This window comes from Mirounga leonina, unplaced genomic scaffold (assembly GCF_011800145.1).
Source record: "Mirounga leonina isolate KUSES-001 unplaced genomic scaffold, KU_Mleo_1.0 Mir_180, whole genome shotgun sequence".
Classification (NCBI taxonomy): Eukaryota; Metazoa; Chordata; class Mammalia; order Carnivora; family Phocidae; genus Mirounga; species Mirounga leonina.
Genome location: NW_023270469.1, coordinates 6,598,242 through 6,619,587, shown reverse-complemented (window position 1 = coordinate 6,619,587; position 21,346 = coordinate 6,598,242). Strand labels below are relative to the sequence as shown.

Genomic DNA, 21,346 nt, shown 5'->3' with positions numbered 1-21,346 from the left:
TGGCCCAGTGCCGGTTCTTGGTGAGAGTGCACTGCTCTTACCAACTGGAACACTCGCCAGTGAGAGTTATGTGTAAAGGGGAAAGAACAGAGGAACGGGGGGCCTTGTGGGGGCCAAAGGAGCCCCACTTAGAGCAGGCACTGCCACTCCCCGGGAGTGTGGGCAGCGCAGCCCACAGCCCCTGATTAGTTCCCTTCCCACGGGAAGGGTGCATCCTTGGAATCTGACACCTTTGAAAAGTAACATAAGCCCTGAGAAGTTCCCCAGAGACCCTTAAAAAGGAAAACTTTTCCCAGCGCAGGCCAGCATCACCCTGTGAGGCCCAGGCTGGGTGGTACGATGGAAAGAATGTGGACTCGGAAGCAAGACTGAGCAGGTTTGGGTCTCTAGGAGTTTGGATTCCACCTCTTGCCCTACGAGGCAACTGTGCACAGCTCACACATTTCTTTAGGAAAAGTGCTTTCTTTATCAAGCACTTGCCACACACGTGCACTGGGCCTGGCTCTGTGCTAGGTGCCGGGGGGACGGGGGGTGGAGACGGATCTCCTGCTCTCAGTCCCTCTGCATCTGAGCAGCACCAACTACGAAAATGGTGACAGCGCCTGCTTGGTGGGACGGAGTAGGGGAGGCTGCTGGCCCACGGAAGGCCACCAGCAAGGGGACAGGCTTCTGTCCAGGAAGAGAAAAGAGCAGCCATCCTGAGGGAGTGATGGGCACATCCACTCTTCTGACCAGCTCAAATCTGGCTACTTGATCTTTTGCAAATACCCACGTTTTGAAAGAGGTCTTGTTGGGCTGGAGGTGAGCTGGAAGATGCCTCCTCCCTCAGGGGCCTTTGGGGGAAAATGCAGACAAGACTTGGGGTTGTCCTAAAGACTGGGCAGCGTGACTAGAATGTAGGAGGCAAGCATCTGCATCACCCAGGACAGTGCTGCTCAGTAAAGAACTGTCCCGGCCAGATGCCACAGCTCCACTGTGAGCACCAGAGGCTTGGTGCAGGGAGCGGGGGATTGTTTGGAGGCTTGGAAACCCTGTCCGACAAGGAATGGCTGAAACAGCTCCCAACAGCCTGAGAGCTGGAGAGGGAGGGTGGCTGGACGGGAGGGACCAGGACCAGGTCCCAGATCATTGCTGGAGTCTGACACCCCCACCCCGGGGAGCCACCGCCTTGTGCTCTCCAGCTTGTGGCCTAGGAGGGCTGGGGTTCGGGGTGGGTGCTGTTGTGCGTGCGGCTGTCAGGGCCAGGCCTGCCTGCCCCCGGCCAGTACGCTGGGGACTTCGGGCTTCTCAAGGCTTGCACGGCGCACCTGCCCTCTGGCTCAGCGTCAGCGGCTGTTCTGCGGGTAGGGCAGCCTTCTCCCCACATTGTGCAGAAGTTCCGAGAATCAGGAGGAAACCGTGTGCTGGGAGGAAGCATCTTGTCCCCGGGACAGGTTCGAGCTTGGGCTCAGGCCGCAGCTGTCAGGTTGGCTTACGGTTCCACCAAGCATACGCTGTATGTCTGCCAGGCCAAAGCTGCTGCCCCAGCCCTGGGAACCACCCTGTCCCCATTTCCTCACCTGCCCAGCTTGTCCCTGGTGTTACCCACACCCAACACAGCAGGAGAAAGGCGGTTCTTGGCCATCTGGCTTCTAAACCACCCGTGGAATGCAGAATGAGGCTGAAGACCTGGGCCTCGTGCTCACTGAGTCCAGCTCTCCCCCTTATTAGCTCTGTGACCTCCGGTGGCCGCCCTGAGCTCGTTGGGAGGTCTGGGGAGTCCTAGAGCCAGCCTGGCCCCGTTGATGTGAGGACTAAATGTTAGGTGATTGACACCTACAGCTCATCAGAGGCCTTTGGGATGCTCAAGGTGCCTTATCTCCCTTTCCTTCATGCACGCAGGGCAGGCCTGGCTGTCTTCTTCCCCGGGGGTGGGTGGGCAGGCCTCTCCCCGCCTAGCTGCCGTTCTTCCTTCCGTCCCAGGCCAGTCTGGCCCGCCAGCCCTGAGGCTGGCACTGCTCTCCGGGTGCTCATGGCCGATGCTCTGCTGGCCACGGGTGTCCCACACCCTACCCCTTGGGCTTGGCTAGCCCTTGGGCACCCAGCCTCTGCCCAGCACGCCTACTGTGCACCCCCAGACTGGTCAGCCCGGGCATTTGGAGCAGGGCCAGGAGCTAACTGCAGACTCGGAACCGGGCCTGGCTGAGGCAGGAAGGAGGTCCAGTGCCCTCTTTCTCTTCGTGCCTGTGTCCCCCACTCGCAGTCCTGTGTGAGCTGCCAGGATGGAGCCTGCAGGAGGCCGAGCTCGAGGCGGGGGAGACTGAGCTTAGCGCCCGGGGAGTGCAGGCGACATGCACCATTGTGCGGAATGGGCTTGTTGAAGTCCCCTTCTGCTCAGGAGTGAACCCAGGCCAGGCTGTGTTGCTGCCCTGAAGGCCCCGGCTCCGTGGCCTCTGATACCCACTGATAAGGAGCGATTTAAAGTCTCCTCTGGGTTTTCTGTATTTAATGGCATTTCTACATAGAACATGTTTTATTATTTTAAAGCCAAAGAAAAACTAGTAAGCGTCTTTTTCGATAGAGGGAAGTGGCCTTCTGTGCAGGTGGGAGCAGGAGACGAGACGTCGTGCTGTTCAGTGAATAGGACCGCAGACGTGGGAGCCAGGCTCCTGGGTTCAAGCCCCAGCTCCTACCAGCGGTGCGACCCTGGGCCAGCCCTTACCCTGAGGGTTTTCAAGTCTGTAGAATGGGGGTGGCAAGTGCGTCCAGCTCAGCAGGTTTCTCAGAGGGACGCAGGGGCTGATCCATGTGTGCATTTGGAAGAGCCTCTGCTCCCAACAAGCTCTGTCTATAGTGTTTGCTCCTGTTACTTTTAGATTTTTCTGGAAACCATGAATCAGACAGGTGAGGGAGGTTGTGGGGAGGGGTTTAGAGGGAAGACAAGCTTGTCACAAAAATCAGTGACTCCCCCCCCCCCCAAAAAAAGAAGCACATAGGTTTGGGGTCAAAAGGGGTCTCCACATCCTGCTGTGAGGCCGATGGGCCTGTGGGCTCGCTGGGCCCGGCCACCTGGCACACAGAGCTCATGCCCAGCCTTGGGCACTGGGGTCCAAGGACCCAGCTGTGGATCCCAGCTCCCCACTTCCCAACTGTCCGGACTCAGGTGGGGCCTCACTCTCAACTGTAAGGCAGGTAACTCGAGTGCCAGTTCTGAGGAGCCCATGAGCAAGTTTGGGCCCAGTGCACGGCCTCACAAGTGCCCCTCAAACCTCCACATGTGGCACTGTTAGGACTTAGCTCAAGCCACCAGACGCTTCTGGGAATTCTTTTCCAGGGTGGGAGCTGGATTCTAAAGGCTGCCACTTTCTCACTGGAGTCTCTGCAGGGAGGGAGGGCAGGAAAGGGCTGTCACCCGGGGGTTATATAAACAGTGCCTTATTGGTGGGGGCACATACTGGTTCCTGGGGATGAGAAGATCTCAATTGTCTTTTGGTGTAAAGTACAGACGTGTGGCACGTAAACAGATACGCAGCATATTGGGACAACAGTCAGGGACAAATGTCGAGAAAGCTCCTCGGGGCAGGGGCGGGGGGGGCACAGGGGCACCAGCAGATGGTGGTAAGAAGCTTGAGAAACACCAGATTCTCAATGGAAGGGAGCCCCAGTGCCACAGGCCCACGATTCAGAGTCCTTTCCTCTGCCCAGGCCATCCAGGCACCGTCGGGGCCCCTCCTGTGGGCAGTGCCAGATGTCAGTAGGGGTCCGACTGTAGCCCTACCCGCGCCAACACAGGCCATTGGATGAAGGGTGCAGATACCCCCTCCTGCCAGAATCCAGCTTCCTGCCCCAGCCAAGACAGGATCCAGGTCAGACTGCGCGCCCGAGTGCGCAGCTGAGGACGCACGCTGTTCCACTTGTCAACATCCCCTTCGACTTGGGAGTGAACCCCGGACCCCCGCTGCCTCTCCCTAGCATGTGCTGCGTCCGCAGCTCAACAGGCCTCTTCCGGGCACCAGCCATCTGCCTGGCCTGGTGCCCAGCCTGACAGGTGCACAGATAAGAGGCGGCCCCTCCCCGGGCTGCTGTGAGCAAGGTATGTGTGCACCTGGGCACCCGGAAGTCTTCCGTATTGGTGGGGCTGTTCCAGGGGCCCCACCGCTGTGTGTGGGGCCGCAGAGGTGCCTGGCTGGCTTAGGACGGTCGGTGAGAACCGGCTACCTCTGGGTTCGCTTTCCAGCACAGTCCCCAAAACCAAAGTAATCAGAGAACCCAGGTCAGGGGCTGTACCAGGTCTAGGCTCTGGGTGGGGCAAGAGGAGGTCACAGCCCCAGAAGCACCTGAGGTCAAATCCAAAGTACTAGCTGGTGATATGTACAAATATGAAACATCTGTGGGCCTTGTCCTCCTGCAAAATGGGGTGTAGGAATTAGGGGCCTCGGGGGGCGTCTATGAGTGTTAAGTGGGGCACACGTGAATGTTCTAGTGCCCGGTAAAGGCCCATCAGTCCTCAGGCTGAGGTGCTGCCATGCCCCACGCGTTCCTTCCCCTGCTCCTGATCCTCCTGGCTCCTTCTCGGGGGCAGTTGGCAGAAGCTGGGATGTGGGGGAGCCCTGCCGACTCCGCCGCGGCCTCCAGGAGCTGTCGCTTCCCTTCCTGGGACCTCTCTCTGCGGCGCAGCTCTGCGGTCACCTCGCCAGTAACTGAACCGCTCCCCACCTATAACACAGATTCGTGGTGGTCGGGCTGATCCCATGGTCTCAGCGGTCCCGACACGCAGTGGGTGCTTGGCAAGTCATTCATGCCAACGTCCCTGTTCTCGAACAGTCCATCCCAGGCCGGGGTAGGGGCAGGACCCTTCAGTGCCTGGTCCCACCTGAGGCCTCAGCTGCCATCTGTCAGAGCAGGTGAGGGCAAGGCTGGATTTGATTTCTCATCCACCACAGCTTTGTTACCTTGCACAGTTAACTTCTCGGAGCCTCGGTTTCCTCACCTGTTGAGTGGGGCCGAGCTTAGTTACTTCACTGTGAAGAGTAAGCGAACAGAGGTAAAGCTCTTGGCATCATGCAGTGCGGCGACGTGCTGTCGCCGTCCTAGCTGCTGGGTTTTGTTCCGTTACTCTACTCTCCCCATTGTTATTACTGTCATTCGAAGGGACTGTTTTGTTAAAGCACTGTTATCTGGACATAGGAGGAGAAGCATCTGATAAATGAGGCGGGTTGACCAAACTGCAAATAAATAGCACATATTTATTGTTTTTTATGAATGAGTCTATACATTTGCCCCTCAGTTCTGGTCACAGATGAGAATGCTTTTGCATTCCCAACATAAGCCTCCTCTGCTAGTCAGCTCGGGCGGCCGCAACAAAATTATACAGACCAGGTGCCTTCGGCAACCGAAATTTATTTTCTGGCAGTTCTGGAAGCTAGAAGTGTGAAATCATGGTGTGGGCAAGGTCGGTTTCCTCTGGGGTCTCTCTCCTGGGCCTGCAGTGAGCTGCCTTCTTCCCGTATCCTCACAGGGTCTTCTTCCCTCTGTGTGTGTGTGTCCTGGTCTCCTCGCCACGTTAGGACGCTAGTCACACTGGGCTAGGGTCCCCCTCATGGCCCCATTTTTGCCTTCATCACATCTGTGTCTCCAAACACAGACACAGTCTAAGGTACTGGGGTGAGGATTTCAGCCCGATAATTCGAAAGTCGGACGGAACAACGATCTGGTAACTGGGGTGCAGGGGTGAGGTGGGATGAAAGGGGAGGGGTAGAGCTGGAGGTCTGGCCCCTTTGGTTGCCATAAGGAGGTCTCTGGACAGGTTCTGTCAGGCGCATAGACACCAGCTGCTTGTCTCCCCAGCTCCCTGGAAGCAGGACAAAGCCCACGGGAGTCTCTGCCAGACCCTCGCCCCATCGTGGGCCATCCGTGACAGGACACGGTGAACCTCTCCTTGTCCAGTCTGAACCTGACTGTCACCCCCTCTCTCTCTAGGTCCGACTACGATGACTGGAGACCGTCCCTGGCCAGCTTGCTTCAACCCATTCCATTCCCCAAAGAGTAAGTCCCACACCGGTCTCTGACCTCAGTTGTCCACAAGTCACCCCGGGAACACCACGGACAGTGGTGAGAGAGAGAGAGGTTGGTCTTCAACCGTGGGACCCCTGGGGAGGCACAACCACACCCCACCCTGAAAAATGGGGAGGTTACCTCATGGCAACATTACAAGGATTCACTGAGCTAAGAAGGCAGACAAAGCCCTCCCCACCATGCCTTCATGCAGTGAAGTTAGTGATTTTGATTATGCCTCCGATGGGACCAGGACTGCCTGCCTGCGCGCTCTCCGAAGGCCACAGCAAAAATCACAGGATAATGCACATGGAATTGCTTTCTGGGCCTTACAGCGATATGCTGAACACACTCTTACTGCGCCCATTACGATTATTACCTTGTGTTCCACGGCGAGTTGGGCCAGAAATGGGCCCTTCGTCTTTCTCTTGCCAGCCCTTATCTCAATATTGAATTTATCCGAGGAAAATAGGGAGAAAACTGGTGGATAATGGCCTGAGGAGAGAAGGCTTTGTCTGAATAACCAGGCCCTAAAATGCCTCCAGGTCTCTGTTTTGACAGATGTGGAGAAGCCAGGCCTCAGGAGGCAGCTCGGGGCTCTCTCAGGAGCCGATTAACGAGCCTGTGTTTATGAAATGCGGCTCTCCAAGGGGGACATTACACCCGGTAATTGCCCCATTTGCTGGCCTGGCCGGTCCCTGGGGCCCCCAGGGCTCAAGACCGGAGAAATCTGACTCCGGAGAGCCACGGCTGTCTCCAAAGAGCAGTGGCGTCATTGGCTGCATTCGCTGTCCCCACGGCCCCGGGGACACACGTGACAGTGGGCCCATGATGCAATTCACTTGAAGAATGGTCCCCGAACGCCCCCCCGACGTCCAGCGTAATTAGGGCGGCCGCACCTTCTCGGTGGAACAGTTACCGAGCACACCTGGGTCACGGGCCATCCGCTCAGCGCCGCTGCTGTCCGCAGGTGCGGGGCCCGGGGGGCTCCGTCTAGTCCCGTTCCTACAGTCTTGGCCTCATCAAAGGAGGCCTTCGTTGTGCAGTTTCAAGGAGGGACAAAATGTCCGTGTTTCATTCTCAACTTCCTCCTCATTCTTCGGAGCAGACGAAGCCTCCCCGTCCCCAGAGGAAGATCTGTGGATCATTGTGGGTCTCAAAAGCACCCCGCTAACGGCAGTTTTCCCTCTGTTTTTGTTCCAGAGCTCTCGCACATGAGAAGTTCACCAAGTGAGTATTGGGGCAGCGCCCTCGTTACCTCCTTCCGGTGCAAATGTCCTGTCCTCTCTCCTGAGGCCGTCCCCCTGCGGCCAGCCCTCCTTCCAGCCCCTTCTCAGTCACGTGCATTCTGGGAGGCAGCCATGGCTCCTCTTGGAAGTTCTGCACCACATGTCCAGGCCTGTCCGGGTGTTTCCTGACCCCGGCCAGCTCTGTTCGGCTCCCCATGCCCCGGCCCTCTCCTCTAGCCCCCATCATGGTCCACTCGAACCAGGACCCGGCGAATGACTGCCACCACCCTGTCTCTTTCAGGGAACTGAAGTATGTGATTCAGAGGTTCGCCGAAGACCCACGACAAGAGGTGAGGCCTCCCTCCCTCCCTTGAAGGCACCCTCTCAGGGCTAGGGCAGGACACCTGTGGGCCTCTCCGAGCCTTCTGTAGTCTTCTGCCAGGGCCTCCTTGTCTCCCACGGGCATTCAGAGCAGTTTACAAAGGCTCCTTGCCTTGATGCGTAAACACAGCCCCCCCCCCCGTGATGGGGGGTGCCCGGCCCATGATGTCAGTCCTTTCCTACCCTCAGGCTCACCAGAGGTGGTTTCCCAGCGGCTGGCGGTTTCTTATTGGAGCATAGGTCTTGCTTTAGGTGCAGCCTGCCACAGGGGTTCCCAGCCAGCTCCAGGATAGCAGTGGGTCCTCGTTCGGCTGCTGTTCTGAGAATCAGCAGACCAGGGAAGACATCTGAGCTGGGATCTGAGCCGGCTTTCATTTCCCGAGCATGATGGCTGTGGGCCTCCCTGAGGGGCCACTCCGTCCCTCCAGTATCTGGGCTTCAGGGAGAGCTCAGCTTTCCCCACCCTCCGCTCCCCCCGGAGGCTGTGTGAGCAAGGACTGTGTGGCCTGGGTTCCTCCATCCATTGTATCAGCGCAGCGACAGGCAGCCTTGCCTCGGGGCTCACCCTGTGTCAGGCACATGCGTTTTCTCCTTGAATTTCCCCCACAAGCACGAGGAGATTCTGTCATCACCCCCGTTTACGTCGGAAGTACCCTCCTCTTAGAGTTGAGAAACCTGAAGTTGTGGGACATCCCCACGGTCACAGAGCTGGTATCTGGCCAAGGCAGGACTCAAACCCAGACTCTGTGGCTCCAGAGTCTATTCAGTGCCCAGCTCCGCAGCGGACACACTGGGCCGGACAGGGCTGCAGAAATGAGCAGGATGCTGGCCTTGCCCCGTGTAGCTCGCAGCCCCCTTCTCTGTGGGCAAGGACCCTGGGATGTGAGGGGATCTGGCTTCCAGGTGGAGACAGACCGGGACACATGTACCCCCAGCGCAGTGGGAGGTTAAGGATGGGCAGAGGAGGAAATGATTTCTTCTTCTTGATGGAACCAGAATATTCTCTCTTCAGTCCCCGCTGTAAAACCGTTCTAGAAGGATCAAGTTCTAAAACACCTTGATTCTAAACCCTGATTCCCAAAGTGGTCCTCAGGTGCAGTGGGAACAAGCAAAACTGGCAGATAGGGAGCTCTTAAGTGGCCGGATACCCGTGCTGGTCTAAGCCATCCTTCAGTGCGTGTGAAGACAGATTCTCAGAATTCCCCTGGAAAGTGAGCCTTTAGTTCAAGCACAAACTTTGAAGCTAAAGAGTAAAAGTGGTCCCAGCTGCTTCCCAGAGTGGAGAGGCAGAGCCGAGTGCTGGCAGGGAGCTTTCCGAGCCCGGTACCATCCGCAAGGCGCCGGGGGCACTGGTAAGCAAGGGGCCCGTCCTGCAGGGGAGGCCCTGACCCCAGCAGGCCCCTCACCAGGCCTTGCTCCGGGCTCCTGTGTGCCTCTCCCTTTGATTCTTTTTCTCCTCCTCGCTCTCCCCTCCCACCTTCTTCCTCCTGAAGAAGCCAGAGTTATAAATCTTTTGATGTATTTGCTGAACAGTTTCATACTCTTGATTCCTTATTTCTTTGAAGTAGACAAATTAACATTTGATATTCTTCCAACTCCGAGGGAAAAATCAAAGCCCCACTGCCTCTGTTTTCTGTTTACTTGTGTGTGGGTTGTGATCAATTGAATATCTGTGAGTAAGTGGCTTTTGGCAGCAAATTGTCCTTCACTCCTGAAGGAAATGATCGGGACATCTCTCAGCTCTCTTCTGAGGACAGGGAGGAGGGGAAGAAACAAAGGCTTTTGCTTCTCTCTCTCTCTCTCTTCAGTTATAGGAGGGGCCGAGGTGTGTGTGTGGAGCTCCTTCCGCTCACACATGCCCACCACACACTCCCACGCGCAACTCTGGGAGGGCGGTCGAGACCCACAGAGGGAACTGTGCTCATGCACACAACTGTCCCACCCTGGACAAAGAGCCTTCCAGGGAGAGGCACAGACCGAGAAGGAGGTGCAGACCCCCAGCGGTGAAGGGGGAGGGTGCCCTGTGAGCAGGATGTTCGGAGGGAGCTGAGGGCAGAGAGAGAGAGGAGAAAAAAGAGCTCCTCCCGTGACCACCCCCTGCCCCCCAGAGGGGCATAGGAGAAAAGGGGACTGAGTCTGAGCCGTTGCTTGGAGTCTCTCTTCCCATGATTTGGCCACAGACTTGCTTTTGTTGCGGGCAACTCACCAGGCCCGGCCTGGCCCTTCGTCCCTCGGAGCTGAAGCTGAATGGCTGGAGTTCCCCAGTTTATGGAAGCCACACTTTTCCCCAAAAGGCCTTCCATGGTATTAGTAGGAGGTGGGAGTCGCTGGACTAGAAGTGAAACAGGCCTCCGAGCCTTTACCGTCTGCCGGGCTCCCTGGGGCCCCCGGGGACTGACCGCTGTGCCCCTCCCCTGCGCAGGTGCATTCGTGCCTGCTGAGCGTGCGGGCGGGCAAAGACGGCTGGTTCCAGCTCTACAGCCCCGGAGGGGTGGCCTGTGACGACGACGGCGAGCTGTTCGCCAGCATGGTATGCGGGGCGGGCCCCCCTGGGGTGCGGCGGGGCGGGCCCCAGGCTTGCCCCTCGGACGAGGCCAGAGCTGCCCCGACCCGGCGGGGGCGGCCAGCCTGGGAACCCCCAGACTGCATCGAGGCTGAGGAGGGGGATGAAGGGGACGACCACAAGTGTCGCCTGCCATCTCTCACCTGAGGGGCGCCCAGCCAGGGGCTCGAAACTCCTGCCCGCGCGCAGCCCCACTCGGCTCCATGAGGCGGTGCCACCTCGCAGACAAGGGGCTGAAGCCCAAGGCGCCCACCGCCCAAGCGCACACCGCTCATCGTAGCAGCGGCGTTCAGGTCCGGCCACGGAGGGCTTGGTGTGCACAGGGGTTCCAGAAGGCGCTGCAGACCCACCGGCTCGCCTGACCTTTGCCTGAAAAGCCAAGGTCAGGATGATCGTCTCACCCTGGAGATGAGAGATGTGAGGTCACCAAACCAGTAACCGCACCCCCGGTGACCTCAGTGCGTTCTTTGCGCCAGACCCCGCACGTGCGCTGTTTCTTCATCTTCCGCCTTCTGCCTTAAGCACGCTGGTGTTGAGGCAGCCTAGGGAGGCGTGGTGGCCTCCACGTCGCTCCGTGACCCAAGCCACGCTGTCCAGAGCCGACCCCTTCTGCCAGTGGCAGCGTGCACGTGTCTTGAAGGGGGCCCGCGCTCCCCTCCCGGTGGCCGGGGACCTCGTCCTGCTTGCTGACGCGGCCAGCTGGGCTCTGGGACCCTGCGTGTTCCCAACCCCAAGAAAAGAGGACTCGGACGGCGCCCTGGGCTTCGCCACCTCGTCTGTGAGCCAGGAGCGGAGCGCCGGCTTCTGGGCTCACCGTGCCTTTGCACGCGACAGCAGACGCGGGGCGCCCAGCCAGGGCCTAGGGCACAACGGCCTGCAGTTGGTCTCGTCTCTCTGCTGGGCCACCCGTTCAGCGGGGCCCACGGCTCACGAAGCTCTCGCAGTGACGCCAGATCCGGCGCTGCCTGTGGAGTCTTTCTGGAAAGGGACTTATTTCTGGAGCGTCTTCCTTGCGCACTGGCCCTCCACTCCTCACCCGCTGCCTGACGAGCGCCTCTCGAGTGCCCTGTGCACCCTGGAGGTGCTGGCCTCCGCCTGCCCGCACCCCCCCACCTCTCACGAGGGCTCCCCTGATGTCACAGCTTCACCATGGCAACAGCCAGTGGTCCCCCACCCCTCGATGTGGGGACTCAGTGTGTGAGAGAAGTCGGGCAGCTGGCAGCTTCCCAGCCTGCGAGATTGCGTCCGTGTGCCAGAGTTGTTAATGATGGAGGGGAAAAAATATACATGGAAAAGGAAGCAGGCAGCCCCTGGGATGGCAGCGCCTCGTTTCCATGGAGATGCAGGGCACGGGAGAGGTCCCCTTGGTCAGGCTGCCGTTTCCAGCCATGGAAGGGCGTTTGTTATCGCATGAAGTCTGGGGGGAAAGCACACGAAATGCATGGGCCCCAGCCCTGTTGGTTGGGGTCCCCTGCCCTTGGGCGCCCCTCCAGATACGCCAGGAAGAAACCGTTTTCTCAACGGCGGCCCTGCTTGTAACCCGGGTGGGGCAGAATTTGCCCATTTCTGGATTTCTGGGGCAGGTGATCACTCAGCACCCCTTGGAGCTCCCAGAGAGTTTGGGAAGGGGGAGGCAGAGCTCCCTGCCGTTCTCTGTCCTGCATATGGTGGCACTGTACCCCCTAAACACTAATGCCGCCCAACCCCCACCCTGGCAACCCCCATTTGACTTCCTGCCTCCAAGCCTGACGCTCCAGGTCCCTCACATGCATGGAATCCTACAGGATTTGTCCTTTGTGATTGGCTTACTTAGCACCATGTCCTTGAGGCTCATCCACATTGGAGCGTGTGTCAGGGAGGGGGGTCTTCTGAATCTCCCTGCAGGGAGGGGTCTGATGATCATTTCAGATCGAGCGTCCAGGCAGGAGGTAGGGCGGGCCTTCTGGTTTTGGAATCCTTCCAGCATCCCAGAAGCAGGCGTCTTGGGCCACAGCCCCACGGTGGCCCCTGCTCTTCACACGGGCCGTCTCCCCTCGCAGGTGCACATCCTCATGGGCTCCTGTTACAAGACCAAAAAATTCCTGCTCTCCCTGGCGGAAAACAAGCTGGGCCCCTGCATGCTCCTGGCGCTGAGGGGGAACCAGACCATGGTGGAGGTAAGGAGCCGGCCCGCGTCCCTGGCCAGGCCACTGTCCTGTCCGGGCCTTCGTCCTTGTTGGCGGAGCGCCTTGTAGGAGCCCAGAGCTGTGAGCTCAGCCAGAGCACAGCCCCCGCCGAGGTGTGGCCCCGGCCTGCCCTGAGCCTCGGGCTAGCCTGCTGCCACAAGTTACCCGTCTCACTTGTCATCTGTGTTGACCCGAGGGATCAGGGGAGGTTTCTGTTCCATTTGTCTATTGCTGTGTAACAGAGCACCCGAACGGGGGCTTAAAACGGTGATACTTATTTGGCTCACAGATCTTGGGGTGACTGGGCTCAGGTGACAGGTGCTCGCTCTGGGTCTCGTGGGGAGGCCAGAGCATCTGGGGCCCCGGGCCTCTCTCCATGCAGCAGCCTGGGCCGCAGTCTTCCGCTCACCAGGGAGCGCACGGCTGGCCCAGTTCCTGTCTGTCTCCTCCCAAAGTCCCCAGAAGCCTCAGGCTCCCAGAGCTGCTGTCCAAAGGCAGACAGAAGCCGTCCTGCTCTTCCTCACGCACCTCCCAAGTCAGCCCCCTAATGTCACTGTGCCACATTCTGCAGGGAGAAGTGCCAGCCCATAGTCTAGGGCTGGGGCTGAGAACACCTCTTAGTGGGAAGCGCGTCCCGAGAATTTGAGCCCCAGACTTTCTTCCCTGCTCACTCGCGTTGCAGTGAGATTTGGGGGCAAGGAGTTCACAAGAAGGCAGGAGCAGGGCGCCTGGGTGGCTCAGTTGGTTAAGCGACTGCTTTCGGCTCAGGTCATGATCCTGGAGTCCCTGGATCGAGTCCCGCATCGGGCTCCCTGCTCAGCAGGGAGTCTGCTTCTCCCTCTCCCGCTCCCCCCTCTTGTGCTCTTTCTCTCTCATTCTCTCTGTCTCAAATAAATAAATAAAATCTTTAAAAAAAAAAAAAGAAGGCAGGAGCAGAGCGTCCAGGCCAGGCCCTGCAGCAGGAGGTGTGGTGTGAGAACAGGGAGGAGGCCAGCATGGCTGGGTCGAGGGGCAAGAGGTTGGGGATTCAGGTGGATGGGCCTGGAGAGCCTATGAGGCACCCACAGGCCCTGGTAAGGATCTTGGAGGTTGCGTCCAGATGCTTGTGCAGGGGACTTGCAGGGACTGGGGGTGGCGGGGGAGCCGGGAGGCAGGTGAGCCATGCTGTGAGGGCCTGGGCCAGGTGGGCTTTCCTTGGGAGGGGAGGAGTCATCAGAAGGGGAATCGAGGCAGGGCTACCTTCGCGTGAAGCCCGGGCTCCCAGGCAGGAGGGCTGGGAAGAGTGACACACGCAACCTCCCGAGGCTCCAGGAGGCATGATGTGGCAGGTGCTCCCCAGGGCTCCAGTTTAACTCAGTGAGCATGTCTTGAGCACCAACCAAGGGCCAGGCAAAGGAGAGAAAGCTAGGGATGCAAAGAGGTGTCCTGTCTTGTGGGCTCTCTCCCAACCCTTCAGGTCCTGGCATGCATCCTTTCTCCATGCATTTGCCAAGGGCCTGCTCTGTGCTCAGCTGAGTATGCATGAATGTTCCCATTGTATGGATGGGAAGCTGCGGATGGCGATTTGCCCAATATCACACAGCCGGAAAGGCAGAGAGGGGAGAGCACGGTTGCTCGTTTTCAGGATAAGATTTTGAGGTGCATAGAGCACACCGAGCTTATCCATAGACCCCTGTCCCCTGGTGCGTGGGGCTGTTGGCCCAGGCTGAGGGGGTTTGGCCCTCTGTGCCTGTAAGGAGCAGCCCTGCCCGGAGTCTCGGGCTGGCTGTAAGGTGCCTCCCCTGCTCTTGCGCAGATCCTGTGCCTGATGCTGGAATACAACATTATCGACAACAACGACACCCAGCTGCAGATCATCTCAACCCTGGAGAGCACGGGCGTGGGCAAGCGCATGTACGAGCAGCTGTGTGACCGGCAGCGGGAGCTCAAAGAGCTGGTGAGTCCACAGCCCGGCTCCGTGGCTCCAGAGCTGGGCCAGCCAGAGAGCACAGCTGGGGTGCGGTGGGGCAGAGGCCAGGACCACCACACCTGCATGGGCCTCTGTCCCAGTGAGTTCTCCAGACCCAGAGAAGTCGGGACTACCACCTGCCACTTTCCAGATGATCACAGAGAGGGCAAGTCAGTGGCCCACAGTCACAGAGCTCCTCCTTGGCCGTGCCAGGAATGCGTCCTCACCCCCAGCGTCACGCACGCCAGTCACTGTCACCACCCCCCACACACACATTCTCCATGTGCCTTAGGCCCTTCTTTAAGGGCACCAGGGCTGGACTTCAGAATGGCAACGAACTCATGACCCTGGTCCCCCTGGAGCAGCTCTCACCCAGTGGCTGGTAGGGGAGGGTGTGTAAATACCCCAGCTCCCTCTCCACGCGGGTGGGACACCTCTGAGACATGACCCAGAGGCCCTCAGCGGTAGCTGTGCGCGAACACTCCCTTCCTGAAGGGGCTTCACTGTCTCCCTTCCCCTGCTGGTGTTTCTTGGGATCCCCTCTCTAATAAACCAACTCCACCCCAGCCTTGTCTCAGGGTCTGCCCCGAGACCAAGACCCGCATGTTGTTGCCTTGTACCACCCAGAAGTGAACCTGGCGCTGTGCGTGATGTTAATGGGGAGGGGGGGTGCAGGATGGAGGCTCAGGGGAAAGAATGGGTCGTAATCAGTCTGTTTCTGTTGCAGCAAAGGAAAGGCGGGCCCACTAGGCTAACACTGCCCTCCAAGTCCACAGTGAGTTGGCTTCAATCTTCGGTGGGGCCGGGTGGGGGAAGAAGGTGGTTGGGCCTCCCCACTGGGGAGCTGCAGCGTCTGGCGGAGGCGAACAAGACAACGTAGTCCTCGACAGGCCAGCTTTTCCAGGAGGCAACCGGGGTGCAGGAAACCAGACAGGATAAGGATTATTGTTGATACTAATGTTAATATGTTATCAGTTAGTCATAACAGCTAATACGCATGGAGCGTTTCTGTATCAGATGCTGGGTCATGAGTCCATTTTATCACCACAGAAGCGCTATGAGGTTGGTGCCTCTTTGCGGCCCCATTGACAAGTCTTCGGGGATCTCAGTCCCTTCTGTCCTGCTGCCTCACCGTCCTTGGCATGAGGCTTCCACCTCATGGTCCAAAAAGACTCCTCAAGCTCTAGCCATCATGTCTGCATTCAAACCAGCAGAAGGAGGAGGAGCAAAGAAGAACATGCCCCTTCCCTTTCAGGACTTGCCTGGAAGTTCCAGTGGACACATCTCCCTGTATACCATTGTCCAGGTTTAGGACATGGCCACACCTGGCTGGGAGATTAGCCTTAATTCAGGGCAGCTGGCTGACGGCTAAAATTCAAGGATTCAGTCGCTAAGGTGGAAGGGAGAACGGATTTTACCCTCGGTGGCCTCTTGGTCTAGTGCTCACACATGCACTGATCTACACAGGCCTTAGAGTTGGGGGGACCTCAGTGTTCACAGGTGGGAAATGGGCACAAGGTGCTGCCTGGGAGGGTGAGTTGGCCAGGCACACGTGGACGCGCGCACGCACACACACCCGTGGGAGGGACGTGGCCTCAGAACACCCCAGTGGTGAATCAGGGCGTGAGTCACAGTACTGGAGGCTTTCTCCCTCACCCCCAGGGACGAGGAAGCAGCCTTTCCCTCCCCGGCAGCCCCCTCGGCCCACCCCACCCCCCCCCGAGCCCCAGCGTCACCCCACCTCCTGGGGATGAGCTGCCCCTAGCTACAGCTCTCTGCGGGGCAGGGGAAGGGAGGTGGGGAGAGGGGTACAACGGGGTCTCAGGAGCTGCTCGCAGCCCGAGGCCTTCCCCGACACCCCACCAGCCCGTCTGTTTGCAGGATGCCGACTTGGCTCGTTTGCTGAGCTCCGGCTCTTTCGGGAACCTGGAGAACCTCAGTCTGGCCTTCACCAACGTAACCAGTGCCTGCGCTGAGCACCTCATCAAACTGCCTTCTCTCAAGCAGCTCAACCTGTGGTCCACTCAGGTGCACACTGCTTGCCTGCGCCCTGCTCCGTGCTCCCACCCGCCCCCTGCATCCTGCACCCGCCCTCATGCCCCCGTGCACCCCTGCTCCGCTCCTGCTCTGGCACTCTCCTCCGTGGCTGGCCTTTCTGCCCAGAGCCCATGGCCCTGTCTCCTGATTACCACACCCCCTGCCCCGCTCAGCACCCACTCCCGAGGCCAGAGGAGGTTTAGGAGCTCATGAAGCCCAATGGCCCATTTCACAGGTGCAGTTGCTGAGGCCCAGGGCAGGGCAGGGATGTGCTGGGCAAAGTCTTAGAAGCCCCGAGAGGCAAGGCTGAGAGGTGGGCTGGTCTCATGCACCTGCCTGGGGAGCACACGGGCAGCTCGTGGGTCTTTTTGTTGTAATAAAAACCACAGCACACGGCTGCTTGCTGCCTGTGCTCAGGATCATTTTCACTGTTGAGCACCTCCCGTGGATCAGTGCATGTGGTCCCCACACCAGCCCTGGGACGGGCAGGCTCCACCGGCGCCCTCGTTTTTCAGGGGAGAAACCAGGGTGTTCCTGGCCGTCTGCCTTCCGGGCCTATCCCACCCCGTCCCCCTGTCCTGCCCGGGGAAAGCTGCTTTGGTCCTCACATCCCACCAGCAAAAGCTGGACTCGAACCCAGGTCACGAGAAGCACTGGGTCCTTGGAGAGAAGCGAGAGCAGCAGACCCCTGGGGCTTGGAGGGCTGTGACTCTGTCCCCATCGCCTTCCTCCACTGCTACCCCAGCTTCAAGGCCATTTTCCTGGGTGCCTGGGGGAGGCCGGTGGAGCCCCAGGGCTGAGAGGTTCTCTGCTCCACAGTTTGGAGACGCCGGCCTGCGGCTCCTGTCCGAACACCTCACCATGCTCCAGGTGCTGAACCTGTGCGAGACGCCCGTCACCGACGCCGGCCTGCTGGCCCTCAGCTGTGAGTCCCGAGGGCGCTGCCGGAGTGGGGGAGGGCCTGCTGCATGCGTGCATTCAGCAGACCTCGGCTAAGCACAGACTGCGCCCTGCACTGTGCTATGTGCTGGGCTATATTCATGCAACACGTGTTCACTGAGCACCTGCTGGGCGCCAGGCACCGTTCTCGGTGCTAGGAACAATACAGGAGGGGAAATATCCCTGCCCCCGGGGAGCTTATATTCTAGAAGAAAAAGGGAAAGTGAGTACCCATACCTTCCAGATACTTGCCTGAGGAAGCAGGTTCAAGGAAAGTGCTCTAGGACACTGTTGCCCTAACCAGCGGCAGCCATCCCCTGGGGTTGGAGGGGCAGATTCTCAGGTCCTGCCCCAGACCTGCTGACTCAGAAACTGCATTTTAACAAGGTGCCCAGGTGATTCCCGTGCGCTGTTCAAGTTTGAGAAGCGTTGCCCTAATAGAAGGGGCGCCTGGGTGGCTGAGTCGGTTGAGCATCCAACTCTTGGTTTAGGCTCAATCATGATCTCATGGGTCGTGGGATCGATCCCCACGTCGGGCTCCGCACTCAGCAGGGAGTCTGCTCGAGCTTCTCTCCCTCTGCCCCACTCCCTCCTCGTACATTTTCTTGTCTTTCTAAAGTAAATAAATCTTTAAATATATATACATACACACACGTTCACACTCAGGGAACTCAGGAATGCTGATTCCTGTACCCCAACCCTCATCTCCCGGACTAAACTCTTGGGTGCTACGCCTGAGACTTTGCACGTCCCATTTCTGACCCACTGGTTTAGACCAGAGGCCCCATACCTTGGCTGGAAGGAATCGAGGAAGGCTTCCCAGGGAGGTGACTGGATCTGGGTGGACAAGACACATACGTAGGAAGTGGCCGAGGAGGGGTATGCTGGGCAGTGGCCATGGCTCCTGCAAGGTTGTTGGCAAACTCCAGATGGCTTGGGCAGGGTGGGCACAGGAGACGGGAGTAATGGAGGGCAGAGAAGATGAGGCTCGGAGACGTTTCTGTACAAATGCGCTTCTTGGACACCGTCATTAGAGTCTCAGAGTCCCTGGCTCAGCGCCCGGGAGTGGAGCCGAGCGTCGTATCTCTAACGAACGACTCTGACCAAACCAAAGTTTGAGGCCTGCTTTCAAGAAGTTGGGGCCTGGGTCAGCCCTCCCGGGAGAGTTTGCAGAGTTCCCCTGGAGGACGGGCCAGGCCTGGTCCCCTGGGGCGATCTACGGTGTGGCAGGCAAGCTCTGGGGATATTTGGGGTACAGGCAGTGGAGGGAGGCTCAGAGAGCAGGGAGAGAACATAGGCCCAGACCAGTGCCTGCCTGAAACAGACTTTCTGACTGGTGGGCCCCGGCCGTGCCCCTGAAACTCCACTCCCCCCACCCCATCTCCTCATCAGGGGCCTGGGCCCTAACAGTCAGTCCCCCAGCTTGACTGCCCCATACCTGCAGTCACCCTTGTGGGGGTCTCACTGACTTCATGACTGTGTCTGTCTGTCCTTGTACAGCCATGAAGAGTCTCTGCAGCTTAAACATGAACAGCACCAAGCTCTCGGCTGACACCTATGAAGATCTGAAGGTAATTCCTTGCTCCCTCCCTCCCTCCTTCCCTCCTTTCTTCTCTCCTTCCTTCCTTCCTTCCATCCATCCATCCATCCACCAGCATCTAGATACTGGTGCTTCACCCTCATGGAGTTTACGCTCCAGCAGGAAAGGCAGTAAATGGAATAACGGCAGGTTGAAAGGAATGATAAAGAGGAAGCCAGCAGAGAATGGGTATATTAGAAATAGGGATGGTCCCTTTGAAGCAGAGGCCGCTTAAGCTGAGACCTGAAAGATAAGCCACAGATGCAAAGGGTGAAAGGAAAAGTAAGTGCAAAGGTCCTGAGGCAGAAAGTGTTGGCATGAACTGACTTTGTGGCAGATGTGACTAGAGAGTAAGAATAGACTGGGGCCAGACTTAATAAGGCCTCGTAGGTCACAGAAGGGCTCCGGATTTCATCCAAATTCAGTAGAAAGCTTTCAGAGGCTCTAAGCAATGTAGTGAGTTAATGCTTGTAAACGCTTGTTCTGGCCGTTACCAGGAAAACTGATTTTTTTGCGGGGGCCGGAGGCAGTACCAGCAAGATAGAAACAGGAAGCACATTTATGGGGCTGGTGCAATCTCGCAGATAAGAGCCTGGACTGGCAGCCTGGGCTAGGTTGGCAAGATAAAATTGGGGAAAGGAAAAAGGATCTGAGTGGGGAAAGGCAGGACACATTTTGTTTGTAAAACAGGTCTTGGGGGTTGGGGAAGCCGGGCCTTCAGCAGCCCTCTGCCCCCGTCTCCCTGGGCCCGGTACCCTCTGCCCCCGAAGGAGCGAGCGGGGCTGCACTTAGCCAGTGGCAGGGACGCCGGAAGCCCCTCGGACGGCATCCTCACCAGCAGGGAGCCCACTGCCAAAGATTGCTCTGCCCCTAAACTTGAAGGAACCCAGATCCAGACGGTGCAGCCGAGCAGCAAAAGGGTGTACATAGTCAGCCACCTGTGGAGAAGAGCCACTTTCATGCATTCGAGAGGCAGGCGGGCGAGGCCCTCCAGATCACCGCCCATCCAGGAGAACCTGGAGACCACATCCCTGTGTTGCAGTCTCCTGATCTTGAGAGGCTGGCTTAAAGGGTTTTTTACCGTGCTGCAGGGTGACCGCAGGCCCCCATGTTGTCACCTCTGCCTGGGGAGCGGGGGGCCGTGAGCTGGGCCCCAGCAGAGAAGCACCAAGGAGCTGTGTGTGCTCGTGTGTACGCACGCGTGGTAGAAGGTCGCCCTGGCCGGGGTGCACGGGCGAGTGGGAAGGGAGGGAGTGCGGGGAGGAGAGCCGTTAGCCCTCTCTGTGCAGGGAAGGCTTGTGGAGAGAAAGCCAGCTGTTTATGAAAGAAGGGAGGAACTTGTCTAGGTAGCAGGGATAGAGAGCAGGAAGCGGCTCTGAGCAATAGCAGGTGGAATTGTCTGGGAGGATCTGACCGAGTATCCCGAGGGGGGAGACTCTCCGCCCCCCCAGTACCTGCCCTTACGGGGATCCCGTGATCCCGCTCCCCATTTGCGTGCCCGAAGGCTGGTAATGATGGGATGTAAGCAATAGGAAAAGGGAGAACAGTCCCCATCTGCAGAGCATACCGTCGTGTGTCGGACGCGGGCGTGCTGTGCGTTAGGTATTCTGTCCTTAGCACTGTCCTGGGAGCGGAGGACTGGATCCCATTCGCTCCACAGACGTCTCCTGAGGCTCCCGGAGGCTGGGGGCTCTGCCCTGGGTCCTGTGACCAGCAAGTGGCTCACGCCCCAGGCTTCCCGCCTACAGAGCCAGGGATGCACAGCCTCTCAGAGGAGGGGGGCGTGGAATCCCCAGCAGCTGTCGCCCACGATCTCCGGGGCTGGGCACACCCCATGTGCCGTGTCCTCCCCGAGGTCACCCAGCTCTGCGCTCCAGGGAGCCCCCGGTGGCAGGGTGGGGGGAGGGCAAGGCGGGACCCACAGCCACCGAGGCAGGGCAGCCGGGCCCGCGGGGTCGGGCGCTGGAAGGGACCAGCTCCTTCTTGCTGCCCCACAGGCCAAGCTCCCCAATCTGAAGGAGGTGGACGTCCGCTACACGGAAGCCTGGTGAACCTCCCGGCTCGGCAGGAAGGCGTTTGCAGCTGCGACACACAACTCTTGACTAATAGCCGTAGAGCGCCGGGCCTGGGGTCCCACCCCCAGCGTCCCGGCTGTGAGATAGATGGGGGAGTCTTTCTGGGGGCAGAGGGCGGAGGGGGGAGGGGGTGGGGAGGGGGGGCCGTAAGCACGCCCAGCCCCACCTAATTCTTTTAGCTTCATAATTGGAAACCTTGACCTGATCTAAAATGGACTTTGTAGCAACCAGAGGAGCATCAGCGGGTCGGGGTTGGGGGGGGGGGGGGGGGGGGGCTTGGGGAGGGGGACCCTTTGTGGATTTTCTTTGCCTTTGTGTTTAATGCTGTGTGGGAAAAGTCAACCCCGACGCCACCGTCACACGACCCCGATGGGCCTCGAGGGCCGAGGAAGGATGC

At 58.9% G+C, this 21,346-nt stretch overlaps 1 protein-coding gene across 2 annotated transcripts in view; it reads left to right on the top strand.

Annotated features, from left to right (window-relative positions):
- Window positions 1-21,074, top strand: part of CMIP (c-Maf inducing protein) — a 227,421-nt gene extending 206,347 nt beyond the window's left edge. For both annotated transcript variants that reach the window (XM_035024719.1, XM_035024720.1), the window contains exons 11-21: window positions 5,959-6,024; window positions 7,237-7,263; window positions 7,564-7,612; window positions 10,066-10,173; window positions 12,246-12,362; window positions 14,167-14,307; window positions 15,047-15,094; window positions 16,201-16,347; window positions 17,176-17,281; window positions 18,796-18,866; window positions 20,872-21,074. In XM_035024719.1, the coding sequence (XP_034880610.1) occupies window positions 5,959-6,024; window positions 7,237-7,263; window positions 7,564-7,612; window positions 10,066-10,173; window positions 12,246-12,362; window positions 14,167-14,307; window positions 15,047-15,094; window positions 16,201-16,347; window positions 17,176-17,281; window positions 18,796-18,866; window positions 20,872-20,925 (934 nt within the window). In that variant the 3' untranslated portion in view covers window positions 20,926-21,074. The remainder of the gene's footprint in view (window positions 1-5,958; window positions 6,025-7,236; window positions 7,264-7,563; window positions 7,613-10,065; window positions 10,174-12,245; window positions 12,363-14,166; window positions 14,308-15,046; window positions 15,095-16,200; window positions 16,348-17,175; window positions 17,282-18,795; window positions 18,867-20,871) is intronic.
- Window positions 21,075-21,346: the final 272 nt, after the last annotated feature.